This window comes from Clarias gariepinus, chromosome 12 (genome assembly GCF_024256425.1).
Source record: "Clarias gariepinus isolate MV-2021 ecotype Netherlands chromosome 12, CGAR_prim_01v2, whole genome shotgun sequence".
Taxonomy (NCBI): domain Eukaryota; kingdom Metazoa; phylum Chordata; class Actinopteri; order Siluriformes; family Clariidae; genus Clarias; species Clarias gariepinus.
Window position 1 is genome coordinate 17529983 of NC_071111.1, and position 24916 is coordinate 17554898.

General features: G+C 39.8%; 1 protein-coding gene across 2 annotated transcripts; it reads left to right on the forward strand.

Moving 5' to 3' along the window:
- Positions 1-1879: 1879 nt before the first annotated feature.
- cerk (ceramide kinase) lies at positions 1880-24452 on the forward strand. Of its 2 annotated transcripts, none has more exons than XM_053508709.1 (13): positions 1880-2307; positions 10871-11002; positions 11185-11307; positions 12044-12169; positions 12848-12914; positions 13951-14096; positions 15561-15635; positions 16088-16240; positions 16362-16467; positions 16657-16727; positions 19159-19364; positions 20826-21049; positions 23390-24452. In XM_053508709.1, the coding sequence occupies exons 1-13, from the start codon at positions 2157-2159 to the stop codon at positions 23475-23477; spliced, it is 1668 nt and encodes a 555-aa protein (XP_053364684.1). In that variant the 5' UTR covers positions 1880-2156; the 3' UTR covers positions 23478-24452. The 2 variants fall into 2 exon arrangements, with proteins under 2 accessions (XP_053364684.1, XP_053364683.1); XM_053508708.1 differs by having other exon boundaries at positions 1882-2307; positions 10868-11002.
- The last annotated feature ends 464 nt before the right edge of the window (positions 24453-24916 follow it).

Here is a 24916-nt window from a genome sequence, read left to right on the forward strand (position 1 = left end):
CAAATTCTAAAGTAAGCACTCACAAATCACATAAATCCCCGGAGCGCAGTATAAGAGAAAAATGCCCTCTGTGACATTCTGTACAAGTTATTATTTTAATATAAATTGTTAATGTGTGATATAGTGCGTTTATAATATGTAATACAGTATGAACTTTGATTGAAGTATCATTGAGTTGAACTGGAGCAACGTTTGTTCATGTGTTTACATTGTGGCATTGGGGAGGAGGAAGCTTGGCCAGGATGCATTGTTAAAAAATATTATGCTCAGACCTTTTACTGGCACCTCACCTGTATACTGCAAATACAAGCCACAGAACTGCCTCTAAACCCAGAACAGTAAATATAATCGAGCAAAAAGACAGATGTAACACCTTTAACAAGGGAACCAGAAGGACTCATAGTTATCCAAAGTATACAATATTATATTATATTGCTAAAGAAAGCTAGAAAAATAAATCCTGATGTTTATCTGAACATAAAAAATCCAAAGGTTTATAGCTTTGACTCATTACCTTCTGTAAAAAGAAAAAAGGTAGTACTGTACTGTACTCTGAGGAAAGTAAATAAAATTACTTTCTGTATGGATCACGCAAATGTCAGATTTATTTAAAAACACTCAAAGTTACGTTCAATAATTAGGATATTAATCTTTTATAAGTGGCTGAGCATACAAGTAATTGAAAGAAATACTACCTCTATAGTGGTGTGTCTTTAAGTATAATGTGTAAAGCATTACCAGGGAGGTCTGTAATTTTAATTAAAATAATTAAGTTAATGTTAGGCAGCACAGTGGCATAGTGGTTAGAACTGTGTACCTACAGGTCCAAGGGTCAGATTTCTGCCCTGGATATGTGTGTATGAAATTTGCATGCTCTCCCGGTGCATGGTAGGTTTCCTCCCACTGTCCAAAGACTGGGCAGATTGAGCTAATTAACATTTCCAAATTTCCTGTAGTGTGTGTGTGTGTGTGTATGTGTGTGTGCCCTGCGATAGATTGGCACTCCACCCTGCCAGGCTCCTGAGACCCTGTACACAGGTAAACACAGTATAGAAAATGAATGAATGAAACGTTAAAGTTGTCCCTCGAATGTATTAACCTATTAAACAATCCACAAAGGAGGGACACCCATCCATTACAGAGCAACGTGTACACATGCATTCACCTCCTAGGGCAACTTCCACAGTTGCCCACTGACATATTTTGGAAGGTAGGAGGAAACCTGGGAACCCAAAGGAGAACAGGTGTTGAGAACATGTGAAGGACAGGAACCTGAGCTCAGGATCGAACCTGGGATCACGAAGGCGTGAAAAAGCAACAATGTGTGACGCAGAATCTTAACAGTTTGACCCGTACATTAACTGATAAAACGTTTATGAATAGAAATCTCTGATATGATATGATGAGTAATAATTAAACAAATAGTTTTCACATTTTTTTTAAATGTTAATGAAATAGATGTTGTGAGAGTAGTCTGTGGATTATTATTATTATTATGATGATGATTATTTCACAGTCTCTAGCTCCAGGAATATGAGATATCTCTCTTTATATCTATAAGGGTGCAGCATTAGTGAAGTTTGTCCCTTAGCTATTGTTTTTGTGTCCATTTTTAGCACTGACGTAGCGCCCGTGCTTAAAATGGTTACCGCCCACACGGCGTCATTCGCGCATGCGCGTTTCGGAAAGCCAGCGCCACTAGTATTAATAATAACGTGACAAGTTAACGCAAGAACAACAAAGTTCAGACAATAAAGGTTAACACTGTAAAATGTATTCAGTTTGATTGGCTTTCTTTTATTAAAACATATTTAAAAAAAAAAAAAAAAACAACTAAGAAAGAAAGAAAGCATCCGCGGCTTAGTGAATGTGCGTTGGTCGCGCGCGCCTCCTGCGTCGCTGCCCACGTAATCGGATTTGCGTTGTGACGCAGGCGCGCACGAGCTCGGCTTGTCTTCTTTATTCCCCGAGCGCGAGCAGATTCAGAATCCGCTATGTGTGCACAGCGCGAGAGCCCCCGCGCGCTCCTGCCGAGCTTGTCCGTATATTAGATCTAGCTCGTTTAAATCCTGAAACCGAAGATGGCGTTGAGATAACTGCGGGTTGAACCGGACTGTAGCTGCGACTTGGGAAGCGTCTCTTCACCGCGGAGAAGAATGGAAAAGCCGCTGCTGCTGCTGTGCTCGCAGCTCAGCCTCCAGAGCAGGGTGTACGAGGTGACCTTAAACAGCGCTTCACTCTCCTGGAGGGAGCTCGAGTCGAGACAGAAACGGGCCGCTGGCAGCATTTACGGTCCTCTTACGGCTGGTAGGTGCTTTTATTATTATTATTATTTTTTTTTTTTTAAATACTCAAGAGTAATTAGATGCATGTTTGTTTTTGTCAACTATTTTCACTTTCTTTCTTTTGGTTCCGCGTATTTAACCGGCTGTAAAATGACTTGTAAATATGTTCAGTGTAGATTCTCCAGCATGACATGTTTAAACCAACCCAAACATCATGTTTATATTGTGGAAGATGAATCCAGCACTTCAGGAGCAGGCCATGTCTGAACCGAGGCCTGTTGATCTGCTCTGGAGACAAGGAGCAAACGTGCACGTGCATGGCCCTGTTCACTACTTTGTTCACTACTGGTGTAGTGTGTAGGTGTAGTGAGCACATCGTGACTCACTGGAAGGTTTCTCTCCTGCCCTGCCTGCGTAAGGCAAAAACCCGGCTTGGATTCCCACACGATGCCCAAACCCCCAGCCCCACTGGATCCAATGCCCGTCCCATGCCCGGATAAAATGGGAGGGCTGTTTCAGGAAGGGCATCCGGGGTTAAAAAAAAAAAACCTGTGCCGAGGTTTTGTGCGGATCGGACGGTCCGCTGTGGCGACCCTACAGCTGAAAGACTAACAACAAAGTTGTAGTGGTGAGCACTGTGGCCTCTCCCCTCCAGGGTCAAATTATTGAACTGTGTCAAGCGAAGAAAACAACGTAAAGTTGTGTTAAGATCTGTAAAACGCTATTAAAACCTGGAAGGATAGTGGAAGAAGAAATGTGGTCAGGAAGAACATCCTGAATGAGTGTGATGGGAGATCACATAAACACTAGGTGAAATCAGATCAATAGTAAAACTCACAGCGCTGTTGCCTCGCACCTCCAGGGTCTGGGTTCGATTTCCAGCTTGGGGTCTGTATGCATGGTGTTTGCATTGGTTCCTTGTGTTTGATGGGTTTCCTCCCATACAGATTAGGTTATTTGCCCTTATGTGTGTGTGTGTGCGCGCCCTGTGATGGATTGGCACCCTGTCCAAGGCTGTCTCACCTCGTGCCAAGTCTCTTATGACAAGCTCCAGGCCCCTCGTGACCCTGTATACAGAAGATGAATGCATGTTCACTATTGTTATATTCCATCCATCCGGCCAACTAGGAGCCTCTGTAATCCAACTAGGCATGGTGGAAGCCAATGGTGGATAAAAAGCCCTATTTATTTCTATCAGTGAGATAGGAACTTGACACAGGTTTAAAGCTGGATGCCCTTCCTGACACATCTCTCCCATTTATGGTGACTATTGTATTTAGAATTGTGGTGGGACCTACCGGCAATTTGAAAACGCTAATTTAGCCTCATCTGCATGTCTTTGGACCGTGGGAGGACACCGGAGAACCCGGAGGAAGCCCACCAAGCAAACTCCTTGCACACAGACCAGAGGGGGGAATCGAACCCGGACACTGGAGGTGCAAGGCGGCGGCGCTAACCTCTAAGCCACTGTGCCGCCCGTTATTATATTCGCTGTTATATAAACAGGAGTACTAAAAGAGCATTAAGACGGTTATTCATGAGCTTAAGCACACACTTGTAAAGACATGACAGGGCTCCAGTCTCATAACAATTCTTACTTTATAGTTATACAAGTGTACTTTTTTCCCATACACTCCAAGAAGGGGATCATCCACGAACATGTCCTGACCTGAATAGTGAGAAAGGTGAAGGACAGGAGGATAGCCGGAGATTGTGCTTGTACTGTAACATTACCTGTTAAGTAGTTAGTATTCTCCATGTCCTCTAAGGCAAGCTGACCTCTCAAGTCATATGTCCTCATGGTTCATTTACTAACTGTGCCATAAATAATTCTTGGTGCTTTTTCCCTCCTTCCTCATAGTTCCCATAGTTAAAAGAATGATATAAAAAAAATAAAGGAAAAAACACTATGCATGAATACTCACACAGCCAGACTATGGTACAGGAAAGATATTGGTACCATGTGTAACATAATTAAATGATAAATTGAGAGACAGACATTATTGCACAAGCCACGCTGTGTAAGCGAGTAGCTTATTTTAGGAATGTAGAAGTAGATAAGTAGGTGCAAAGACCGATTATTTTACTAGCCATGACATGTTGCACACATCACGCAGTGAAATTGAAGATTTGGTCTGTTCCATAATTGCATCGTTTCATGTAAGGATAAGATAAGGTATCAAGCTAAAACGACTGATAGTAAAAAATAGACAAATTATATATTATAGCAGGTTTATAACAATTCATGCATTCAACCGGTTTGTGTTAGTTGTCGGTAATAAGCTAGACTCTATCTACTCTCTGTTGTGCACACGTGACACAGCAGTTCCCTATCCTCATTTTCAGTTTTTGTTTTTCTGTTTAGATCTTAACTTGAGGGAAAATTCCAGACACTGTGCAACTCACTTTATTACCCATGCTCCATATAACACACTCACAATGTGGGATGTGTAGATATCATATACACCAGCAAAGCACAGGTTGTCCTTTTTCCAGGGACATGAAGTGTCTGTCCTATGCCCAGTCAGCTTAAAGATACTTCCTGTAACATAAACCGTGTTGAAAAATCTACTGTAGGAAAAAAAAACCCCAACATCTGAGATTCTGTCGTTCGCTGTGATATCGACACTGACTGCTCAGGAGAAAGCTTATACGATTGTCTAGTGATAATACACTTCGCTATAGAAATGTCATGATGAACCCGTTGGCATTGAACACAAGAGTACACTCTGTCCTACCTGGATATCTTTTACTCCGAAAGCCTGCATGTATCTTTCCCCAGGGGGCGTGTGCTGCTTTGGAATTGAGTTTCTTTCCTTCCTTTCTGCACTAGATACTGTGGAGAGGCCCAGGCTTTTGTTAAATGACTTGGAAATTTGAACACTAAAAGCTTTGGACTAAGACTAAGACCTCATTCAGACTCGGGTGTCTCAGGTGATCAGATCAGAAGTACAGAGTACTGGGTTTGATGCATCGTGAAGGGATTAGAGAAATAATAATAATAATTAAAAAAAAAACTTTAAACAAAACTTGTTGAAATACTTTTTTGTAAAAGTTTTTTTTGTACAGAAGAAGTCTGTGGTGTCAGTGGCTTTGTAACGGTCAGCAAGTTTCAGGACGTGACATATCTTCAGGACCTTTGAGCTTTCCTGCTTCTCAGTAACATGACAAGCTGGCCTCTTGTTTGTCTCTTAAAAAAAATCGACTTCATTTTAAAAGCAGTCTGGTGAAGAAAAGACTGTTTATAGCATCCAGAACAGGAACTGACTTGTGCCGTGATGAACTAGTCAATTTTAGCTTTGTGGTGAAGTAATGAAAACGAAATGCTTTTCTTTTAGTACTGCTTCATTAGAAATTAATATCTCGCACACTGTGACTTATTTTATACTGATGAATGTGAAGTGGCAGATTTACGGGGGGCCTGTTGATAGTCACTATTTAGATTAGAAGAAAAAACATATCCTTGGACAGAATTGCTATCGTGGTTAGAAAGCACGCAAGGAATTCTACGAACACGTGTTGTGTGTGAGCGACAATGCGGGCATACTTTTATTATATATTTAATAAGTAGTAACGAACGAGAGGAAGTGCTGTTGTGCTGCACCGTCATGTTTACAACCAGATCACAGCCGTGTAGATACTCACAACCAACATCGAGTGTGATATCGCTTTAATACAACAGTTCAACAAACCTCTTTTATTATCAACAGATTATATATTATAACTAACTGCGACTGGCAGAGCTGGCGACTGACACTAAGTGCAAAGTGAAAGTAGTTTTAGATTCTGAACGGTAGCCAAAAGGTGAATTAAACAAACAATTTCTACATTTATTCTGCTTTAGACCATCAGCTACTTCAACTTTTAGGTTCTGGGTTTAAATCCCAAATAACGTTCAATAGAAAGCGAGGGCACCAGCGTGTACAAATCGCATGTTCATCACACTGAGTAGTGCCCTTGATCAGGAGTTGGAGAGGGATTTAGGATTCAGCCTATTGTTTGTGTTAAGAGATGGTTAGCTTTGTAGCAGAACGATACGGTTTAGAAGTGATTATTAAGAAGACAAAATGTTGTTTAACATGACATAACGTTATCGGATGCGGAAACTGCTCCTGTGCTTTGGAGTACGGCGGACACTACCAGCCATGCTGGTGAACGACAGTTAATATAATTAACTATTGTTGAACACCTGGGTAATGTGTATAGTTAAACATAGTTACGGTCTATTATAACCACGCCTGGAATACCTCTCGTCCAATCAGATTCCTCGGTTACTGTAGTGTATTTGACAATAAGAGTACATTTGTAACCCTGGGCTCGCTCTTGATGTGTTGCAACTCTTATTAATTATGTTATTATTTTAAAAGATCAAATCTCCACGGAAAAAAGACCTTACGGCAAGAAAGGGATAGGATTTAACATTTTTATGAGTCGATCTTATGTGCCTAATACATAAGTCCGGCTTGATTAGGTTTTTTTATTTATTTGCTCTCGGAACTTTTTATGCATCAGAGCGGCAGATCTGGCAACATGATGAAATTCGATCATATGGTCACTAAAGATGCAGTAATGACACGTGGAAAACTCGGGTGTGGATGTCTCAGCTGTCTTGCGTGTGATCTGATCGCTTAAGAACATGGAGTGTGAACAGAGGCAGCCTGGCATTGTAAAACCTGAGTAATGTGCTGTGTCAGGATGCGTGAGTGTTGTTCATAAATCCAGTCATCGCAGGCTGATACTGTATACGGTGGTGATGATGATTGGGAAATAATACAAGTATAATAACGTGTATCGTCAAGTGCTGACCTTCCTCTGAATGCATTTAAAGCGCTCTACACTCAATTACACATAATGCTGGTAATGAAAAGAAATTGTTCAACCATATTTCAATAACGGGTCGTCTTCGGTAATGATCCTGTCAGTCCTGAAGGATCTTTTATACTGCCGTTGACCTCTGTAGTCTAAACTGTCATTTTTTTAACGTAAAAAAACGGTAGTGAGAAGCGGCGAGTACACTCCAGCTCTGTCTCTTTGCATTTCCTATTGCCGTCATTTACGTTTCATTAACCTGCAATTTCATTAACAAAACAGGCTGGACTTGAAGCGCACATGGACCCATACGTGGATTCTTTCTTCAAATGATAAGAAGTGATGGAGAAGTGATGTCAGGATGATCCCAAACTTGAGTTTGTTTAAAGAGGAACCCAACTCGAATAAAGCTGTGCACTATGGGTCTGTCTAATACCCCTTGGGTTAGCCTTGGGCAATAATAAGGATGTCTGTTGATGAGCACATGCACCAGGATTTAGATCTGTGTGATCTTATTAGTTACCACAAGAATTACCGACTGCTTGCAGTAAATCCTTTGCGCTGTGCGAATCCAATCGGGTGGAATAAATAAAAGTACGAGGCATAGCTTCTAATTCGCTTTGAACCAAAACCCTCTTCCTTTTGAATACGCTTAAATTATCCTCATGTGGATTGCGATAACTGTGTCCAAGTAACTACTACTACTACTACAATTACTATGAGTTAACTGGACTAAACTAAGGTCTAAAAGACAGATTCAGTATCTGTGGTCAGTATGTGCTTACTGATCTTCAACATAAAGCTCCTCCCAGAATACACAATATGGAGACCTTGCGTTATTTCATGTTAAACCAATGTTTGATCAAGGATAATACCGTGCATTGGACAAACGACGTGTGCTGCGCCTGCTTAGACAAGTCTCTCGGCGTGTTATGTAAGCTCACCTGCTCGAGCTTGCATCTCCGCAGTGATCAAGCCCAAGCCTGGTCTTATATTTCTTACAAAACCGCAGTCCTGCACAACACTGCCAGACTAAGCCGACTTTGTTTCCAAACCACTGCTGTAAACGAGGTTCAGTTGCCAATAAATATTTTAGATCTGTTGTTTTGGACTGTCAAATCCCCCGAGTGTCTTTAGAGATTGGTGAATGGAGTGGGTGCTTGCTGTCCTGCTGTGTGCAGGTAAAGAGAAAAAGAAAGGGCGAGTGTTTACATGTCATTAACGTGATTTTCCTGGCAGAACTCCGTAAACACATCAGAGTCAAAGCTGGCATCTAGGACGCTTTTCTTAGAATTGTCCTTCTTGCCTGGTCGCTCGGTTTCTTTCCACTTGTAATGGATTTCACTGTGCGCCTAAGAAGGTTCAAAGCTTTGCTGATTCTTTTTTTGTGGCATTTGATGCTGCAACATAACAATCAGTTTTGGTCTGTGATGTATCTGAAACACTTTTTGCAGATGCTCATGTAGAAAGAAGTGCGCATTGTTAAAGCTGCATGGCTTTATGGAGGTCCTTAAACTGTAACTAAGAATAGATCTTTGAGATTAAGGTTGCTGACTGCGAGTGATAATGAGGCTTAGGTCCAATGTGCACATGATGACAAATGCCACAATTACACTTCATCCAGTTGTTCATGGATAGACAAACCTAATCAGCTAATCAAAATCTCCAATGTGTGTGTATGTGCCTGAAAGGCCAGTTCCTCTGTACTCATTCATTTAAACATCTAAAATTCATGACGGTTCTGTAGACGGTCAGCAGAAAGGGGACCGGTTGTACTAATTGCCTTAAACGTGAGCATTTTTTAAATGTTTTTAATTTTTTTTAATGCACTGTAAAGCATCCTGCACAACCAGCTTAACATTTCATTACAAAACAATTAACAAACTGGTTTCTCGTGTTTAAGGTGCTCCACAGCTGAACGTCAGAATGGGAAGGACTTAAACATTCACATTTGTGTCCATTTCTGATTTTAGTGAGAACCTGTGTAAGACATTGGAGACACATCAAATCGAAGTTGTGACATTATACTATTATATGATCTTAGATAAAAGAAATGACACTAATGGTAACCGGAGTGTAGACCATTACTGAACATCGAGTTGTGGTGTAATACTGCTGCATCATGCACACTCGACTTTAAAACCACCGAAGAGCTCTCACGAGAGAGAAACATTACAGAGAATCCAGTGGAATGTTCAGTATTGTTCTGTGGCATTTCCTTTTCTTCAGCCTTGTTTACTTTTTTGGTATGTTATGATTGCTGAAGCCAGGACGTCCAGACTTAAACAAGACACTGTAGAAAGAACACTGGAATCAACAACACCGTCTGTTTTATAAGGACAGTTCTGTGTGAAAATATGTGAGCTGAATGTTCAAAGATTTCTCAAGAGGGGATCCTTTTTTTTTCTTTTTTCTATTGTTAAACAGTTCTGAGGGTTTACCTTAAATGTTCAGGGAGTTGGGTGAGGAGACCGACAATGGCAGGGATTTTCTTCCCTTGTCAGGTACGATTGCTCCTACATCTGATTCTGGTCATCCCCAAGGACACTGTATCTTTCTCGAGACCACCTCTTCAAGCGGACTCGGGCATGGAACGATTGTGTTCTCACTGGTCAAAAGGAACCAGACTTTGGGGTCAAGTGTTCAGGCGGCTTTCTCTTGCGTCCACAGTTACTCCTGTTGGATGTGGTTCGTCCTTCTTGCTGACATTACCCTGGAAACCGCGGCTCTTGATACATCACAAAGACTTGATGTCCTGGTCACAGATGCACCAGCGAGACGCACACCAACAAGTTGTCCTCTTTTGAACTCTGATATTTCACACATAATGTTGTGTGCATTGCAATGTTTTACGGAAACCGGTGGTATTATTTTGCTAATTAAACCACACTCACATTAGGTTACACATTAGGATTACTTCACTGTTACTTCATACGCTTATCACTGTTATGACAAGGTGAAAACATTTAACAGGAGTTTAACTCCTTTTAGACCTAGCCTGGCCTGTTTTAAAAACGAGATTTCATCTGGATATTTTTAGTGCTCAGCACTTGATCAGGTGCTCTCAAAGATAAGTTTCACACTGTAACTGATGGTATCAGAATGCGGAAAAAAATCAGCAAGAGATCTGGTTTAACAACCACCATCTTGTCCTTTCACGGAATTTAAACATTTCTGGTATTTGTCTAAGTTTCACACATCCTTTCTAAACAAGCTGGAGTGTGTTCATCAACAATAACAAATCCTTTTTTGTCAATTAATGCAAACAGTTTGAGTTTAAATATTAATGTTTGTTACTTTGGTTGATTGCTTACATTTTTATAATAAATCACTTGTGTGTGCATATATATTGTGTGTATGTGTGTCTTGTAGACCTTGCAAACAAAAGGCTTAGGCACCATATTATCTGTAGTACAAATGTTGGAATATATCTAATGTCTGCATTATCATTTACAAAATCATTCAATATTTACAAACGTAATTTACAAATTAATATGTAAATAACATTACAGAAGAAAGTTTTGCATGCCAGTAAAGAAAGCAACATGTAACATGACAGACTGGTTTTCAAAGATAAACAAAAAAAAAAGTACTGTAGGCTCCTGGGTTGTGCATGAAAATAGAAAGTGTGACACAGTTACAAGAAGAACTCATATTCTCAGTAAAACCTAACAGCTATTTTATATATTTACAATGTATTTTATGTATTTTTATACAGTATGTATTTATATTATGTATATATATATTATATGGGTTTACGTTTTATTGTTTAGCAGGCAGCCACTGTGTGCCAGTGTGTGAGATCATATCTGTCCACGAGACGGAGGAAGACTGTCCAAAAACAGATGTAGGAAAGTGGCAGAAAGTTCCACAAAGTCTACCTGAATCTAACCAGCATGCTTTTACAGGTATGAACGTTCACATGCTGTAATGAAGCAGAATAAACTCTTCTGAGTGCTGATGCATCTGGAGAACCTTATCTGTGTTCTCTGTTCAGTAAACCATTCGTCAGTTAAAAGATAATCATGTCACCCTGTCGATCCTGCAGTACAGTTGAACTGTGTTGTTTAAGCTGACCATGTCTCTGCAGTGTCTTATGTGGAGAGGACTCAGAAACACCGCTGGCGGTGCAGCGAAGTCACCTTCATGTGCACTGATAGGACACTGTGTCTACTGTGGGTCCAAGCCATCAGGGAGCAGCTCTCACTATTGAGTATGTCTTTAACATTCAGAGGAGCTAAACTACAATAACAGTTTCATTTATCCAATTATGTGTGTCATATATATATTTAAAGATATAGATATAGATAAAGATGTGTGTGTACAGTATATATATATATATATATGTGTGTGTATGACATCAGTTCATAATCTAATAACATGGCCAATTCTCTCAAAGAATCTCAAATATTAACGAGATGTGTAAAAACTAAGTAAGTGTGATGTTTTCAGTGTAATTCTGTGTTGCTATGCAACAGAAACTTGAGGATGAGGAGTTCGAAAACCATCATTTTTAATCTTTTATTGTTCAACATGAAGACCCTATTTAATTTTATTTGTCTTGGACATGTACTGGAGTTATCAGATATTCATAATTCACATGATGTCAAATATTTTGGAACACCCTGTGTGTGTGTGTGTGTGTGTGTGTGTGTGTGTGTGTGTGTACATCAATCATGCAACTTTAAAAGGGTTTGCACTGCTTCGACTAGTTAAATTTTTTTTTACTGTTACCTATTTTTGTGTGACTTCCATACATTAGTCCAGAACACACAAACAAAAAACTTGTATTTTGTCATCCTGAATGTCCTACCTGCTAAAACAAATTCTAAATGTTTGTCACAATTGATAAAGTTTTTGTTATAAAAACCAATGAAGTTGTACTGTAGACAAAAGATTCTGTGCAACACAAATTAAGCTTGTTCCCCCCCCCGTCTCCTTATTTGCAGCTACCCGACCGAAGCGCTTGCTGGTTTACATAAATCCCTACGGAGGGAAACACCGTGGGAAAAGGATTTATGAGCAGAAAGTAGCGCCAATTTTTTCCAGTGCCTCTATTTCCACTGATGTGATTGGTGAGCGCCATCAACTGTCTTCATTAACATTTGAATAAAAAACGAGCGTTCACATTCCGCGGAAAGACATTTGCGGGCAAATAGCCGGGACTGCCAAGTGTTCCTGAGGATATGATTTTGTTTACAGGTTTATCCATCAGGCAGGATAATGATAATGGGAGCTCTGATAGCTCGTATGAGAGGATTATTCATCAGGAGTTTTTCTACATAGGCTGTGAAGTGGTGAATGGAGTACTGGCAGCACATGATCATATATAACTGTATAAAGCTTGAGTGTTTTTTTTTAATCATGTTGGCATTTCATGAACAGCAAAACAGAATCGTTAGAGAAGCCCAGCTAGCTTTAATAAGCGCTATACATCTGTTTTTGCATCTAAAGTCACCGAGCCACAATCACCACAAGAGGCTTTCTGTGAGCCATCTGTTTTTACGACACATATTTTACTAACTCCTGTCAGTTCTGATTAAACGACTCTCGTATTAGAATGTAGTGGTTTTTTTTTTTATTTTTTGTTTTTTGTTTTTTTTTTACAGCAGCTCTGACTTACCATTGATGTAGCTGGCTTAATTGTACCCATTTAAATCCACTAGCGAAGACACAACTTAACGTTCAGATAAAGTCAGTCTTTTCTGCCATTGTTCTTAAATGCGCCCTAACTTTGCCTTTTGTTTCCACAGTTACAGAGTGTGCGAATCATGCCAGGGACCACTTGAAAACAGAGGCTAATCTAAAGAAATATGACGGGTGAGTTGCAGTTAGGCCGAGAGCAGGTCTTAATTTGCCCAGTAAGGAATTTACCCTTTCACAGCAAAGACTAGATTATCATTTCAGTGCTCATCAGTCTGCTGGCACTGCAGCGCTGTTTGGCAGCAGTGAGAACCTGCTACAGAGTAAAACGAGCTTTGATGACATCAATCTGTAGCATTCATCAAAAAACACACCAGAAGCCAAGAGACTCTTGAGTGGAGCTGCTGTTTCTGGATCAGGATTTTATTTCAGCACTTCAGCAAATAGAGCTCATTAGCCCGGTTCTGCTTCCAAGAAATGTAACTCTTATCCCTCAGGCTGTCTCTGGTACAGGATGCTCATGCTGTTGTGCTCTTACTTTTATCACCTATGACTCCATATCGCTGTTGTATTCTAAATTGTGTTGGCGCAGAAGGTGCTGATTTCTAAAGTTAACACAACTTGTATGGTGGATGCTCCAAACGTGCATAATCTCAGGTACGGCAAGGAGACATCGCTTTAGCGTTTAGGTAATGAGTCTCCAGTGTCGTCCCTTCTGGATCAGGCATCCTCGGTTTTCTTAAATGATAAAGTCTTTCGGGCTGTGAAGGTTTTGTGCTGTGTGCTTTGCAGTTTCTCACTAACATGGCAAGCTGCAGTTTCAAGAGGAAAAGAATTTAGTGTCTGTTTTTAGCTGCTATACCACAAGCTCGAACATGACTGTACATGGATGAAAATGATGGTTTTGGGAAAGGTACATGGCTGTGGTATAAAAGGAGTAAAACACTTTGAGACTTGACGTTGCCCCACACGAACATTTTGTTAAATTTTGTATTTTTCTTTAACAGCACACTATGTTTCCACATAGCAAGCAACATAACTACATGTGAATTAGGTGTTTTAATACATTTTAAACATGAAAGCACTAAGAACTAGAGTCTTCTCCCTGTATCTGAGAAAATTGAGAAAGGTGTGGCTTTTTTTTTTTTTTTTTTTTTTTAATTGCCTGTGCTATGATGCATCATCGGAACAACCTGTGTCCTTTTATCGGCAGGGTGGTTTGCGTCGGAGGAGATGGCATGTTCAGTGAAATCATACATGGCCTGATCTGGCGTACGCAGCATGACGCCGGTGTTGACCAGGACAGTTCAGACAAGACTCTGGTACCTTGCAGCCTTCGTATCGGCATCATTCCCGCAGGTAAAAAAGTTGGGGGTAAAAAAAAAAACAAAACTAGATTTGGCATCTCTTATTTATTTATTTATTTATTTATTTATTTATGTATTTATTCGTTCATTTATTTATTTATTTTAAATGATGGCCTGCCTGGGAGTCTACTTCATAAATTCCACAAGTGTAACATGCATTACCTGAAGTCATTGCATATTATGGTCTGCTGCTATGCGAAGATCAGGCCCTTTTCTGGTCACTACACACAGAAACCAGTCATTCATAACTCAAACGCGGAGGTTTCAGAGCAACTCGTATTGTAGTGGAAAAAGTGAGAAAGCTTGTTTGTTTCCATTCTTGCGTTGCCATTAGTGTTGATAACCCTGTTTTAACAAGGAGAGATGAAATGGCCTTGGAGCTGCAGGGTGTGGAAATGTACACAGTTCATAGCTTAAAAACATGTGTTATGATAAGGCTAGGGGTAACTTAGCTGTATCGGTATTTATTGAAGCATTCTGTCCGGCTTCAAATGTTCAAGTTAAAAAAAGAAAAGGGGGAGAAAGCTATGATTGACTGGAGACACATGCAGTATGTGTTTCTGCCTCCACTCCTCGTATTCCACCCTGACTGAAAATGAATGGAGGAACGACTGAAACCGCAAATAAAAGAAAATAAGTATAATGAGATGATTTCTCCTACCATTACATTATTGCCGTATTGATCAGCTTCTGGCAGAAATCATGACCTTCAGCCAAAACATGCTGTTCTTATTGTTGGCTTATATTTGGAATCTTTTTTTTTTTTTAATTCGTTTAATTCGTTCATTTTTTCCCCCCGATTGGTTGAATTGTAAATCTATCCACAAACCGTGAACACCCCCCGTATATGATTCCAGTCTAGCACAGCCTCTTAAACACTTTCCCCAAATTTTTCTCATCTACTTCTTTTTTTGCTCTTTTTTTATTCTTCTTTCCTTTTCCCACTTTTCTTCTTACCCTCGTGCTTTCCTCCTTGACTATTGAAAGAAGCATCCAGGTCGTATTCCAGACAGAGCGAGCTCTGTGCTTACCGCTGCTCTATCTGGGTTTTATATTAGCAATTTGAGACAGAACAATTTCATTACTGAGCCGAGTGAGAGAAGAGGGATGAAGTCTGAAATCTCATCTCTGTAAAAAAGCAGTGCCTTGCCGCTAATAGTATTCTCCTCCATGCCTCTGCGAGTCAGCTAAATTGTTCTCAGCACAAAGAAGAGAATTTATTTATTTTTATTTTTTTGCTTACACAGACGCGTGAAACGAAAAATCCTCAGGCATATCTAATATTTGACTAACATGTTCCCTGATTGCTCGGTAGATTGTCCCAGCATTTAAATTGTGCCTTGAGAAGGTGTGAGAGAAAGAGAGAAATAAAAAGAGAGAGATTCTGATTTATTTATTTATTTATTTATTTATTTTTGGTCTAAGCCCTGACCTGTGAAATGTATTTTTGAAATAGGTTCGACTGACTGCATATGCTACGCAACTGTGGGATCCAACGACCCTGTGACCTCAGCTCTGCACATCGTTGTGGGTGAGTGCGTGTATCGAAGTTATCTCAGCTATACAACTGTTTTAACTACATTTATTTTTATTTTTTTAAGTGTGTGAGAAGTCTTTCCTGGTTTCCACATCCAGTGTACTAAACTGGACTGAGCCTTATACTACGCATGTACACCCATTTCTAATATAGATTTTGGGTGGAGCTGTTAGCTGAAGTTGTTCCTCCCAACAACAAATGCTTGCAAGACTTGCAAGACAACAGTTTTAAAATGGTTTTAAAGTGTGTCATCATGAAGCGGGTGCTTACAGTCCCAGATCTTTAATAGAATTATCATAAGTCTTCCAGGAAACATTTTACGCTTGCTGAAAAGAAAGTTATCGTCTTTTATCCCTTTTCTCGTCACAGCTGTGAAGCATATAATAAAGAGAAAATACTAAGAGGCTACCAATATTCTTAAACTGCCCTATCCTGTCTTTTCCCAGGAGATTCCCAGCCGATGGATGTTTGCTCCATTCACCATAACAACAGCTTTCTCCGCTACTTTGTCTCACTGCTTGGTTACGGTTTTTATGGTGACGTACTGAGCGACAGCGAGCGGAAGCGCTGGATGGGTCCCGCTCGCTACGACGTCTCAGGTCAGCAAGACCTCCGTAATAACTGACTGAACGAGGGAAGGGGGGAGTAAAAGTTACTCTTATTGCTGTCATTCTTTCAATTGCTGTCATTTTCATTGGGAGCCCTTCTGGTTTGTGGCAGGTGTTAAAACGTTTCTGTCACATCGCTACTATGAAGGAACGATTGCTTTCGTCCCTGCCGATGAGAACGTAGGGACTCCGCGAGACAAGCTGCAGTGCCGATCTGGGTGAGATTTGCCATGTTGTTCAGCTAAAGCTTTTATTAATTGTATCGTTATCTCAGATTTGGAGGAATTTGAAGACGCATCAGGCAATCTGTTTGTTTCTGAGCACTAACAGATGTACTCGGAGGAGCTTGGTGTTTAGTGATGTGTCTGGTACCAGGCTTAGTAGATAATGACTTGTTCTTTTCTTAGGTGTAACATCTGCAGACTGCCTTCAACTGATGAGGAAGTTTACAGAGATGAGGAAAGCGTCTCAAGTAACGGTGAGAATCCATGCCCTATACAGTCATCCAATGTCATGTTCACGGGCAATGAAACTAGATTAGGTTTTTCACACTTGTTTAGGAGAGTTATAATGTGGATATACTTTTTTGGGCATTTAAATTGTCTTTAAAATTATTTCACAGTAACTTCAGCAGGTTTTTCTTTAAAGGTCCCATATTCGAAAAGATTAAAAAAATGGAGGGACTATTGTTGTTGTTATAACACACACGTACACATTTTTTTGGTGCACACAAACTGAAGAACCGTTTGAATATCTAAAAATGACTAAACAGGAATATGGACTGCCACAATATAAGAGGACATTATGTTTTGATGTGCACATTTGCTCTTTTTTTGGGCGTCACTAAACGTAAATCATCCGATCCGATATTCCGATTCTCCAGCACTGCTCGCCTGGTCCCACCATCTCTCAGGGATCAAGGATAGTATTCATCCAGACTCTTTTCTGTTCTGGCACCTACAGTAGGTGGTTAAATAAACTTCTGGTAGATGTCCCTAAAGCGGAATCTTTGACAATCTTTAAACGACGATTCAAGATGTTTTTGTTTTAATCATTACTTGGACTAATCCCCCCCACCCCTGATTTATATAAAAAATAAACTAATTTCCCTTCAAAACTGTGTTTCACTGATGGCATTTAGTTAGTAACCCTGTAACCCAGTGTAAATATTTGTCTAATGATGGAAACTTCAAAGCCCTTTTTGTAGGACGCTTTGGATAAGAGCGTCCGCCAAATGCCTAAATGTAAGTTAGCTTGATTGGCTTTTATTAACATAGATACACCTCTAAAGAAACATCAGTATTACTAAAACTTTTAACAGGAATTTTTATTTGCTTCAGTGTAAGACAACATTTTGCACCACTTTTAGTAAAATGTAGCTAAATGAGGCACACTGTCTCGTTGTTCGCAGCCAGTCGTGAGTTGCACCTAAAAACATTTTATCAAGATACTACTCATGAAAATAAGATGACGGGGATTTAAATGTGCATGGTGTCGGGGCAGTGGATGTTCTCTCACTCCACTGATTATCTCCACACTTCCACCTACAGTGGGCGAACAAATGTCCTCTTTATGATATGCAGCCCTCCCATCTGTCCTTACACTGATTATTCCCAGAAGCTCTCTCACACACACTCACATGAACTTCTTGTGGATTATTATCTGTGTCTTCGCTCCGAACAGCAGGCACCTTCATTACAGACTGGTCTGTCTGTTTACTGTGACTCACTGATAAGTGCTGTTTACAGAGACATGTGCTGAGCCCTCCAGGTCTGTAATTGCTATTTGGACATGGTTAGAGACGTGGTAGAGAAGGCAATTCAGAGGGAGAATAGAGGCAAAGCACACGTGCCGATGTGCACACATGCGCTTGGAGAGTTCATCATACTTAATCAGTAATTTAGTGTCACGCAGTCATACATTTCAAGTGCTTTCTTTTGTACTGTTTTCTAATGAGCCGACGAGTTTCCTAGAAACACGTCACTGAAAAACAGCAAATGAACATAAGCCAAAGGTCTCTCTCTTGTCCTTTGTGGACACTTGAGTGTCTAATCAGGAATTTCCAATTAAATATTTTGCCCTTTCCCCGCTCTGCAGGGCTGCTAACACTGAAAAAGATCTTTGTCTTCCATTTAGGACTCTTGGACCAAATTATATAATTTATGATTGCAGTGTTTAGGAAACACAAACATCAACTGCATGGTAAGACAGAGTAAACACAATCGAGTGCCTGGTTCAGCTTGTTGGTGTTTAGGATTTTTATTTTTTTTGGATTTTCCCCCCCAAATTTTCTCCCTAATTTAGTTGTGTCGAATTCTTCCCCGTCACTAGGGGGCTCCCACATTAAGCTACTACTACCACTCAGTCGGGAGGGCCGAAGACTATCGCGCGTTTCCTCCAGCCGACCGCATCTTTTCGAACTGCTCAATCATGCACCGTTGTGGGTGGTGTAACACACTCGGAGGACAGCGCTACCAGCTTGCATGAAGCCCCTGATTGGCTGTGAAGCCGTGATTAATGTGGGAGCACTAAGTATCTCTCATCCCTCCCCTCTAAGAGAGCTCGTCCAATCAGCTCTCTCTAGACCTGGGGATCAAACTCGCGATCTCCAGATGATGGGGCGAGCACTTTACCACAGAATAAATGGAAAACTTGGCCTTCTATTATAAATGAATCAATTTCAAACTACAATTGTGACACTAATAACACTAATAAAACATACATGAGAACATAGAACTTGTAAACTATGGTTATTTTTAAATCTTTTGTGATCTTTGTGAAGAACCACATGAGTTACACACCTAAATTTCTTCCTGCTGAAAAAAAAAAAAACTCCTCAATTAAAACTAAGATTGGGATCATTGAAAATACAAGTTTGCATAACAACAGCGTTGTGTTTTACATTACAGAGACAAAAGAACAGTGGCAGGTCATCAGGGGAAAGTTTCTGGCCATCAATGCTGCGTGTATGAGCTGCGCTTGTCCTCGCAGCCCCAAAGGCCTGTCTCCATCCGCACACCTGGCTGATGGCACAGCTGACCTCATCCTGGTGCGCAAGTGTTCACGGGTTGACTTCCTGCGCCACCTGCTGCGTCACGTCAACAAAGATGACCAGGTACACCCCGTCAGGGCATGACTCCACTCTCGGACGACAATGTAGATGATTATTTTGCTGTATCTTCCTTCAAAATGAACATTTAATTGAATTAGATTTTATTATCCTTTTCTATTATAGGACACTAACTTTAGATCCTATCAGTTCAGCGCAGATGCCAAATTCAGTGCTTTAAAGAACAACATTTATACGTTTTACACCGCTCTCTCACATTAAATCCGGAAATTATATATATCTCTCTGCCAGGGAGAAGTTCGGGTTCAGAAAGCTCCTAATATGACTAGATGAGTGCTCTGAGTTTTTCATTAGATTTATGAGCCATAAAACCAACAAGGCAGAAATATTAGATTTATCTCAAAGGTAATTGAGGGAAACTTTCCAGCCACTGCGTTGTCTCTAGCAGCTCATCCTGGTTCCCTTTTTAAGGCATGGCTACTGTCTGTCCTGGGAGTTTGAGTGCGTCATGGGTGACTCACACAAAATTTGGTTAAGATGGACACAGCTGTTTGGCAGCACGGGTTCACTTTAGTTCACTCCGGTTACATTTCCATTTAGTTTCTCAGAAGTATCGGGCATATTTGTCAGAAGCCCGTATTCTCGAAACATCAACATAACACACACTTACAGGTTCACACCCTTGTGAGGCTTCTTTATTTGTTTATTTATTTTTATTAAATATTGTTTGTGTGTGTGTAATATATACAGTATATATTATTTATACATAGTAGAGATGGGGGAAAAATTGATTCACTGATGTATTTAGATTTTTTTTGTGTGTTAATTCATGTTTTTTTTTAAATAATTATTTTTAAATGCATATGTTTGTATTTGGTGCATGCAGTTTGCATATTCTCCCCCGTGCTTGGTGGGTTTTCTTCTGGCTACTCCGGTTTCCTCGCACAGTGCAAAGACATGTAGATTAGGCTAATTACCTGTAGTGTGTGAATGAGTGTTTAAGTGTCTTAACCTCGTCTCGTGCCCTACTGTACGTCTCCTGGGATAGGCTTCAGGCCCACCCACCCGTGACCTGAAATGTTTGTGTTTCTCTATAATCCTAAAAAAGTAGCACACTCTAAATTATTCACACATTGGGCATTTAGCACAGCATGCTGTGTGGTAGGAGCAAATTATTGGCTCAGTTTGTTTAGATATTTTAAAAAAGAATATTTAGGATATTTATGACATCGTTATACAGAATCGAAGTACAAATCGAATCAACACCTAGGTATAGTTGAAATAATGTATCAGTGGATTCCTGGTGATTCCCATCACTAATAAGTAGTGAGTTTGTGTACTGTAATGACCTCTTGGCTAAATTCCTGATCAAACAGGAATCTTATCTTATAAATCAGTGCCTTTTAAGTGTTGCAGCAGATTAATCTTGGCACTAGGACCAAAAAAAGGAAATCGTCACCTAACAGGATGGCTCAATCAGCATGTATTTTTGTGTTTGTCTTGCAGTTTGACCACCCGTTTGTAGAGGTTTACCGCGTGCGACAGTTCCGCTTCACCCCCAGGTACGAGGACACGGACTCTGACCTGGAGCTGGACGACGCAGAGGGCCCTGGTCATAAACGCTTCTTCAGCCAGATATGCAGAGAGCATCCAGCGTGCACCTGCAGACCGGGGCACAGCAGCTGGAACTGTGATGGAGAAATCTTGCCTCATGCTGCCATTTATGTCAGGTACAAGAGCTCTATGGCACTAGATTGAGTGGTCCAAATTAGTGCCAATTATGTAGTTAGTACATTGCAGCGCAGTAATGTAAATATTCCACATTGAAGAACCTGAGGAAATAGACGAGCTGGGTCACATAAAATGATCTCAGCACATGGCATCAGGTACAGTCCTAAAAAGTGTATGTAGATGTTCTTGATAAAGAGGCAAATAAATGTAGGTTCAAGATGACAATACGCAATAACCTGCTATTTCATTGCCAGATTTTTTTTCTTTGAGAGCTGAAATGCCTGAAATTACCTCAGTGCACTCGGTGCGCGTCCAATGGAATATTACAACCGAGATTTGAGAGATAAGCTGCATGGCCATTGCACTGTAAAAAAAAAAGGAAAAAAAATCTATTTATATAACAAAGTGAGCGGAACAGCACTCGATTATCACAGGAAAATCTTTATGTAGCATGATGGCTTTCCTGAATCCAACATTTCTTTCACACTCCATTTGTTCCATCAGTGATGCATAGTTGTCTAATGTCCTGTAATTTAATGGTCTTTCCACTGTTAAAAGCTTACTGCCTTTTAATTAAAATTTAGACCCATTCGTTTATTGACTTTTCCACCTCACTAGCTGTTCCTCGAACGATTCGGCAAATGAACTGTAGAGATGAACGTGTTGTACGACCAAAAGCGATAGAGAGGATTATGTTTCGCGTAAGTGCTTTTTACATGCTGTAGCATTTTGAAGGAAATTAAGCACTAATTCCTCCAGGTGTGCACACATCACGTGAAAAAAACAGTTTGTTGCTGTCATGCCTGTTGGAGCCAAGTGGATTAGGCTAAAACTGAATTTTGAATTTGGTTGGATTTTTTTGATTCATTATTTTAAATCGAAAATAAAACATACTTATTATTTTTTTTACAGCATGAGTAAAAAATGGAGACATCAATAATGCAAAATAATACAAAACCTAAAAGTGCAGGAAAAAAAATATATAAAAAAAACTAAAGTGACTGGTTTATTAAGTTAATATTTGGTTATTGTAAGGAATTACATTTGAATTATGCAAAGCAAAATGGAAAAACTCTGCAGCAAATTCTTTTTTAAGTTTTTTAAAACTGTAGGGAGCAGATTAGCAATAAAGATTGCCTTTATAATAATTGGGGAAGTCCAGAGCCAATCGATTGACAGGATTTATTGTTTAGCCCGCAATAAAATATTTAAAAAGAGCAATCGGGAAACGCAATATAAAGAGAAATGATGTGCCTTAAGCATTCTAAAAGGCCATGTGGAACCCGGCAGGATGCATCAGTTCTCAAGTGCACAAGGGCAGCTGCAAGTTTAACAGAAAAAAGGATGTATGATTGATATAGGATGAGTAGGATTTAATTAAAATGCAAATAGAACAGTATGTAATTTAATTTAAAAATTATAGAGTTTATTTTTGACTTCAAGTGTTTTGGGAGGTGCCTGAAAATGACTTACAGCATTACGTTCAAAGTAAAATTATTATGAATTAAACATTTTATAGAGCATTTTAGCTATTTTTTGCATTAATATATATTTTTAAATATAAATGGGGTCTGTATTTTGCAATTTATAATAATAATAATAATAATAATAATAATAATAATATGTGCATTTTGTGAGTTCTGTTTTTTTGTGATGTCATTCCCATATTCTGGTAGCAGTAAAAATTTTACTTTTAAAAGTAATGATAACTTTAGTTCTACATGACATCCAAAAACCCAAATGCACAGGGTGATGTCTGAAACCTTTCCCTCATCGACACACACCGGAAGGACTTACGTATAAGTTTTTATTTTTTCAAAATCTCTCATTAATAAAATGCGTTTTATTAATCTTTGTGGTTTTTATAAAGAAAAGTCTGAACAAAAGAAATTCGCTACATACCATGACGTATGTGTAATCAATTGCATTACATGCGATGCAGGAAGAGATCTCCAGACACATACCGATGCGACGCATCATTTCCCACATTGTAGTATGTTTTATCGTATAGTGTAGTGTACTAGGGTTTTTATACCAGCATGGCATTCATGGCATCCAAAATATAAATAATAAGTTTACGTTGGTATTGTGAGAACTGTGACCATGGGGTGGTGTGGAAATGACGTCAGGCTTGTAAACAGCCATCACAGCATTGCAGGCATTCAGGCACATCATCTTTATATTTGCTCCATTACACAAGTGAACATTTAGAGACATCTATCTCACCAGTGGCCACTCCCACTTCATCCATTTATCCACTTTTGTCTGTATGTTTAAATGCTCTCTTCATCCAAAGCGACGTTTGACAGATGTTTCTCTCTCCATCTCTGTCTTTCCAGAGTGCACTGCCAGTTGATCAAGCTGTTTGCGAGAGGAATCGAAGAGCAATCGGTCTTTGAAGAACCTTACCCTCTCAGTGCAATATAGAGCTGCCTGTCACTTGGAAAAGGAAAAGAAATCTAATTTGCTGGACCATGAAGGATCCCAGGCCATTAGGTCACATTTGGGTTAACGTGATGCTGTTACAGGTTTCATTACGCAGCTATTTGTAGCGCTTGCAGGAAGTGATATCATTAGTTTGCTAGTATGTGCACCCCATTTGAGTAGATAGCATGATTCATAGATCACTAAAATCACAATGGGGGACGGTTCACGTTGTTAAAGCTTTATTTTCACAGTATTGTTTTTTTTTTTTTTTTACTTCTTTTAGAGTCAAAAAATTGCTAAGGATGTTTCTTATTCAACCTAGCACAAGTTTTGAGCATGGTTTCTGTCAGTCTTCCTCTGTCATCAAGCTGGCCTTGATTTTTGGATAGTACTATCCCAAAGTACAAGTTTAATGTGCAATTTATTCTAATAATTATTTTTTTTTTACTGTAAGTGAAGTACTCGACATAATCTTGAAGTAGTTGTTATTAAACAATATATTTAGTTACTTCAGTTCTTTCCTTAATAAATAATATTTATAAATGACTGTTGTGATAATATTAAGCTGTTTTGTCCAGCAGCTAAAATGTATCATCTATAATGTGTAATATATTGTTTTTGTAGCAGTCACGCACTCCGTGTATACTGGACACTGAAGGCGATTAGTCTATCTCATAATACTCTACACATTATGCTGAGAGAAATTGCTCATTAGGAAATTAAATCCTACGCCAAACGTCAGGCATCAACTATAGATACTTAACCTGTTGTGTCCCATTAGCATGATCAGTGTTGTTGCAGAAGCCTTGTTTGAATGCGTTGTGATCCCCTTAGAAGATGTTGTTGTAGCTTTGTCTACAACATGATTCTCCTGGGTGTCAACCTGTCGAGGATCTCCATCTTCTTCCTGTAAAATCGACATAGGGCATCCGATCTGTCCTTCTGCTGAAGTTTTAATAAAATTGTCTTCACTGCTGTTTGTTTGTGAATGTTTAAGAAGCTGAGCTAGTGCTGTGTTTGAGGTGCTCAGTCAGTTTCCTAAATCATTAACTTCAACTCCACCCCTTGTATAATTTAAGTAAAGAGATGCTGCTGTAGTATGTGATAACACTAGCAGTCAATGTCAGGCCACAAATTGTCCTGTGTGTGTGGGGTGGGTTGCGTGTATAAGCATGAGCCAGCTAAATGCTGCTGTGTTTGGCAACCCAGTTCATGGCCAATCAAACACTTACATGCCCATATACATCAAGTGCCGTGTCAACAAACCTCGTATCCGAGCACACAGACAGGCCTGGGATCAGACTTCATCTTCGCCAGAAACATAATTCAAATTCCTCTTCAGCCGCCTCGTAAATCTCACCGCCATCTACGGTTGTTCTCTGGCTTTAGGCAATGCGCCTGTTGCTGATTCATGGTCCAGTGCTGGCAGTTGTGACGAG

Bases quoted from the DNA above. Each gene is read 5' to 3' on its own strand.
- cerk (XM_053508708.1), top strand. From the start codon at position 2,157: ATGGAAAAGCCGCTGCTGCTGCTGTGCTCGCAGCTCAGCCTCCAGAGC. The intron at 12,915-13,950 runs GTGAGTTGCAGT...TTTTATCGGCAG, and splicing joins AATCTAAAGAAATATGACGG to GGTGGTTTGCGTCGGAGGAG. The intron at 19,365-20,825 runs GTACACCCCGTC...TTTGTCTTGCAG, and splicing joins ACGTCAACAAAGATGACCAG to TTTGACCACCCGTTTGTAGA.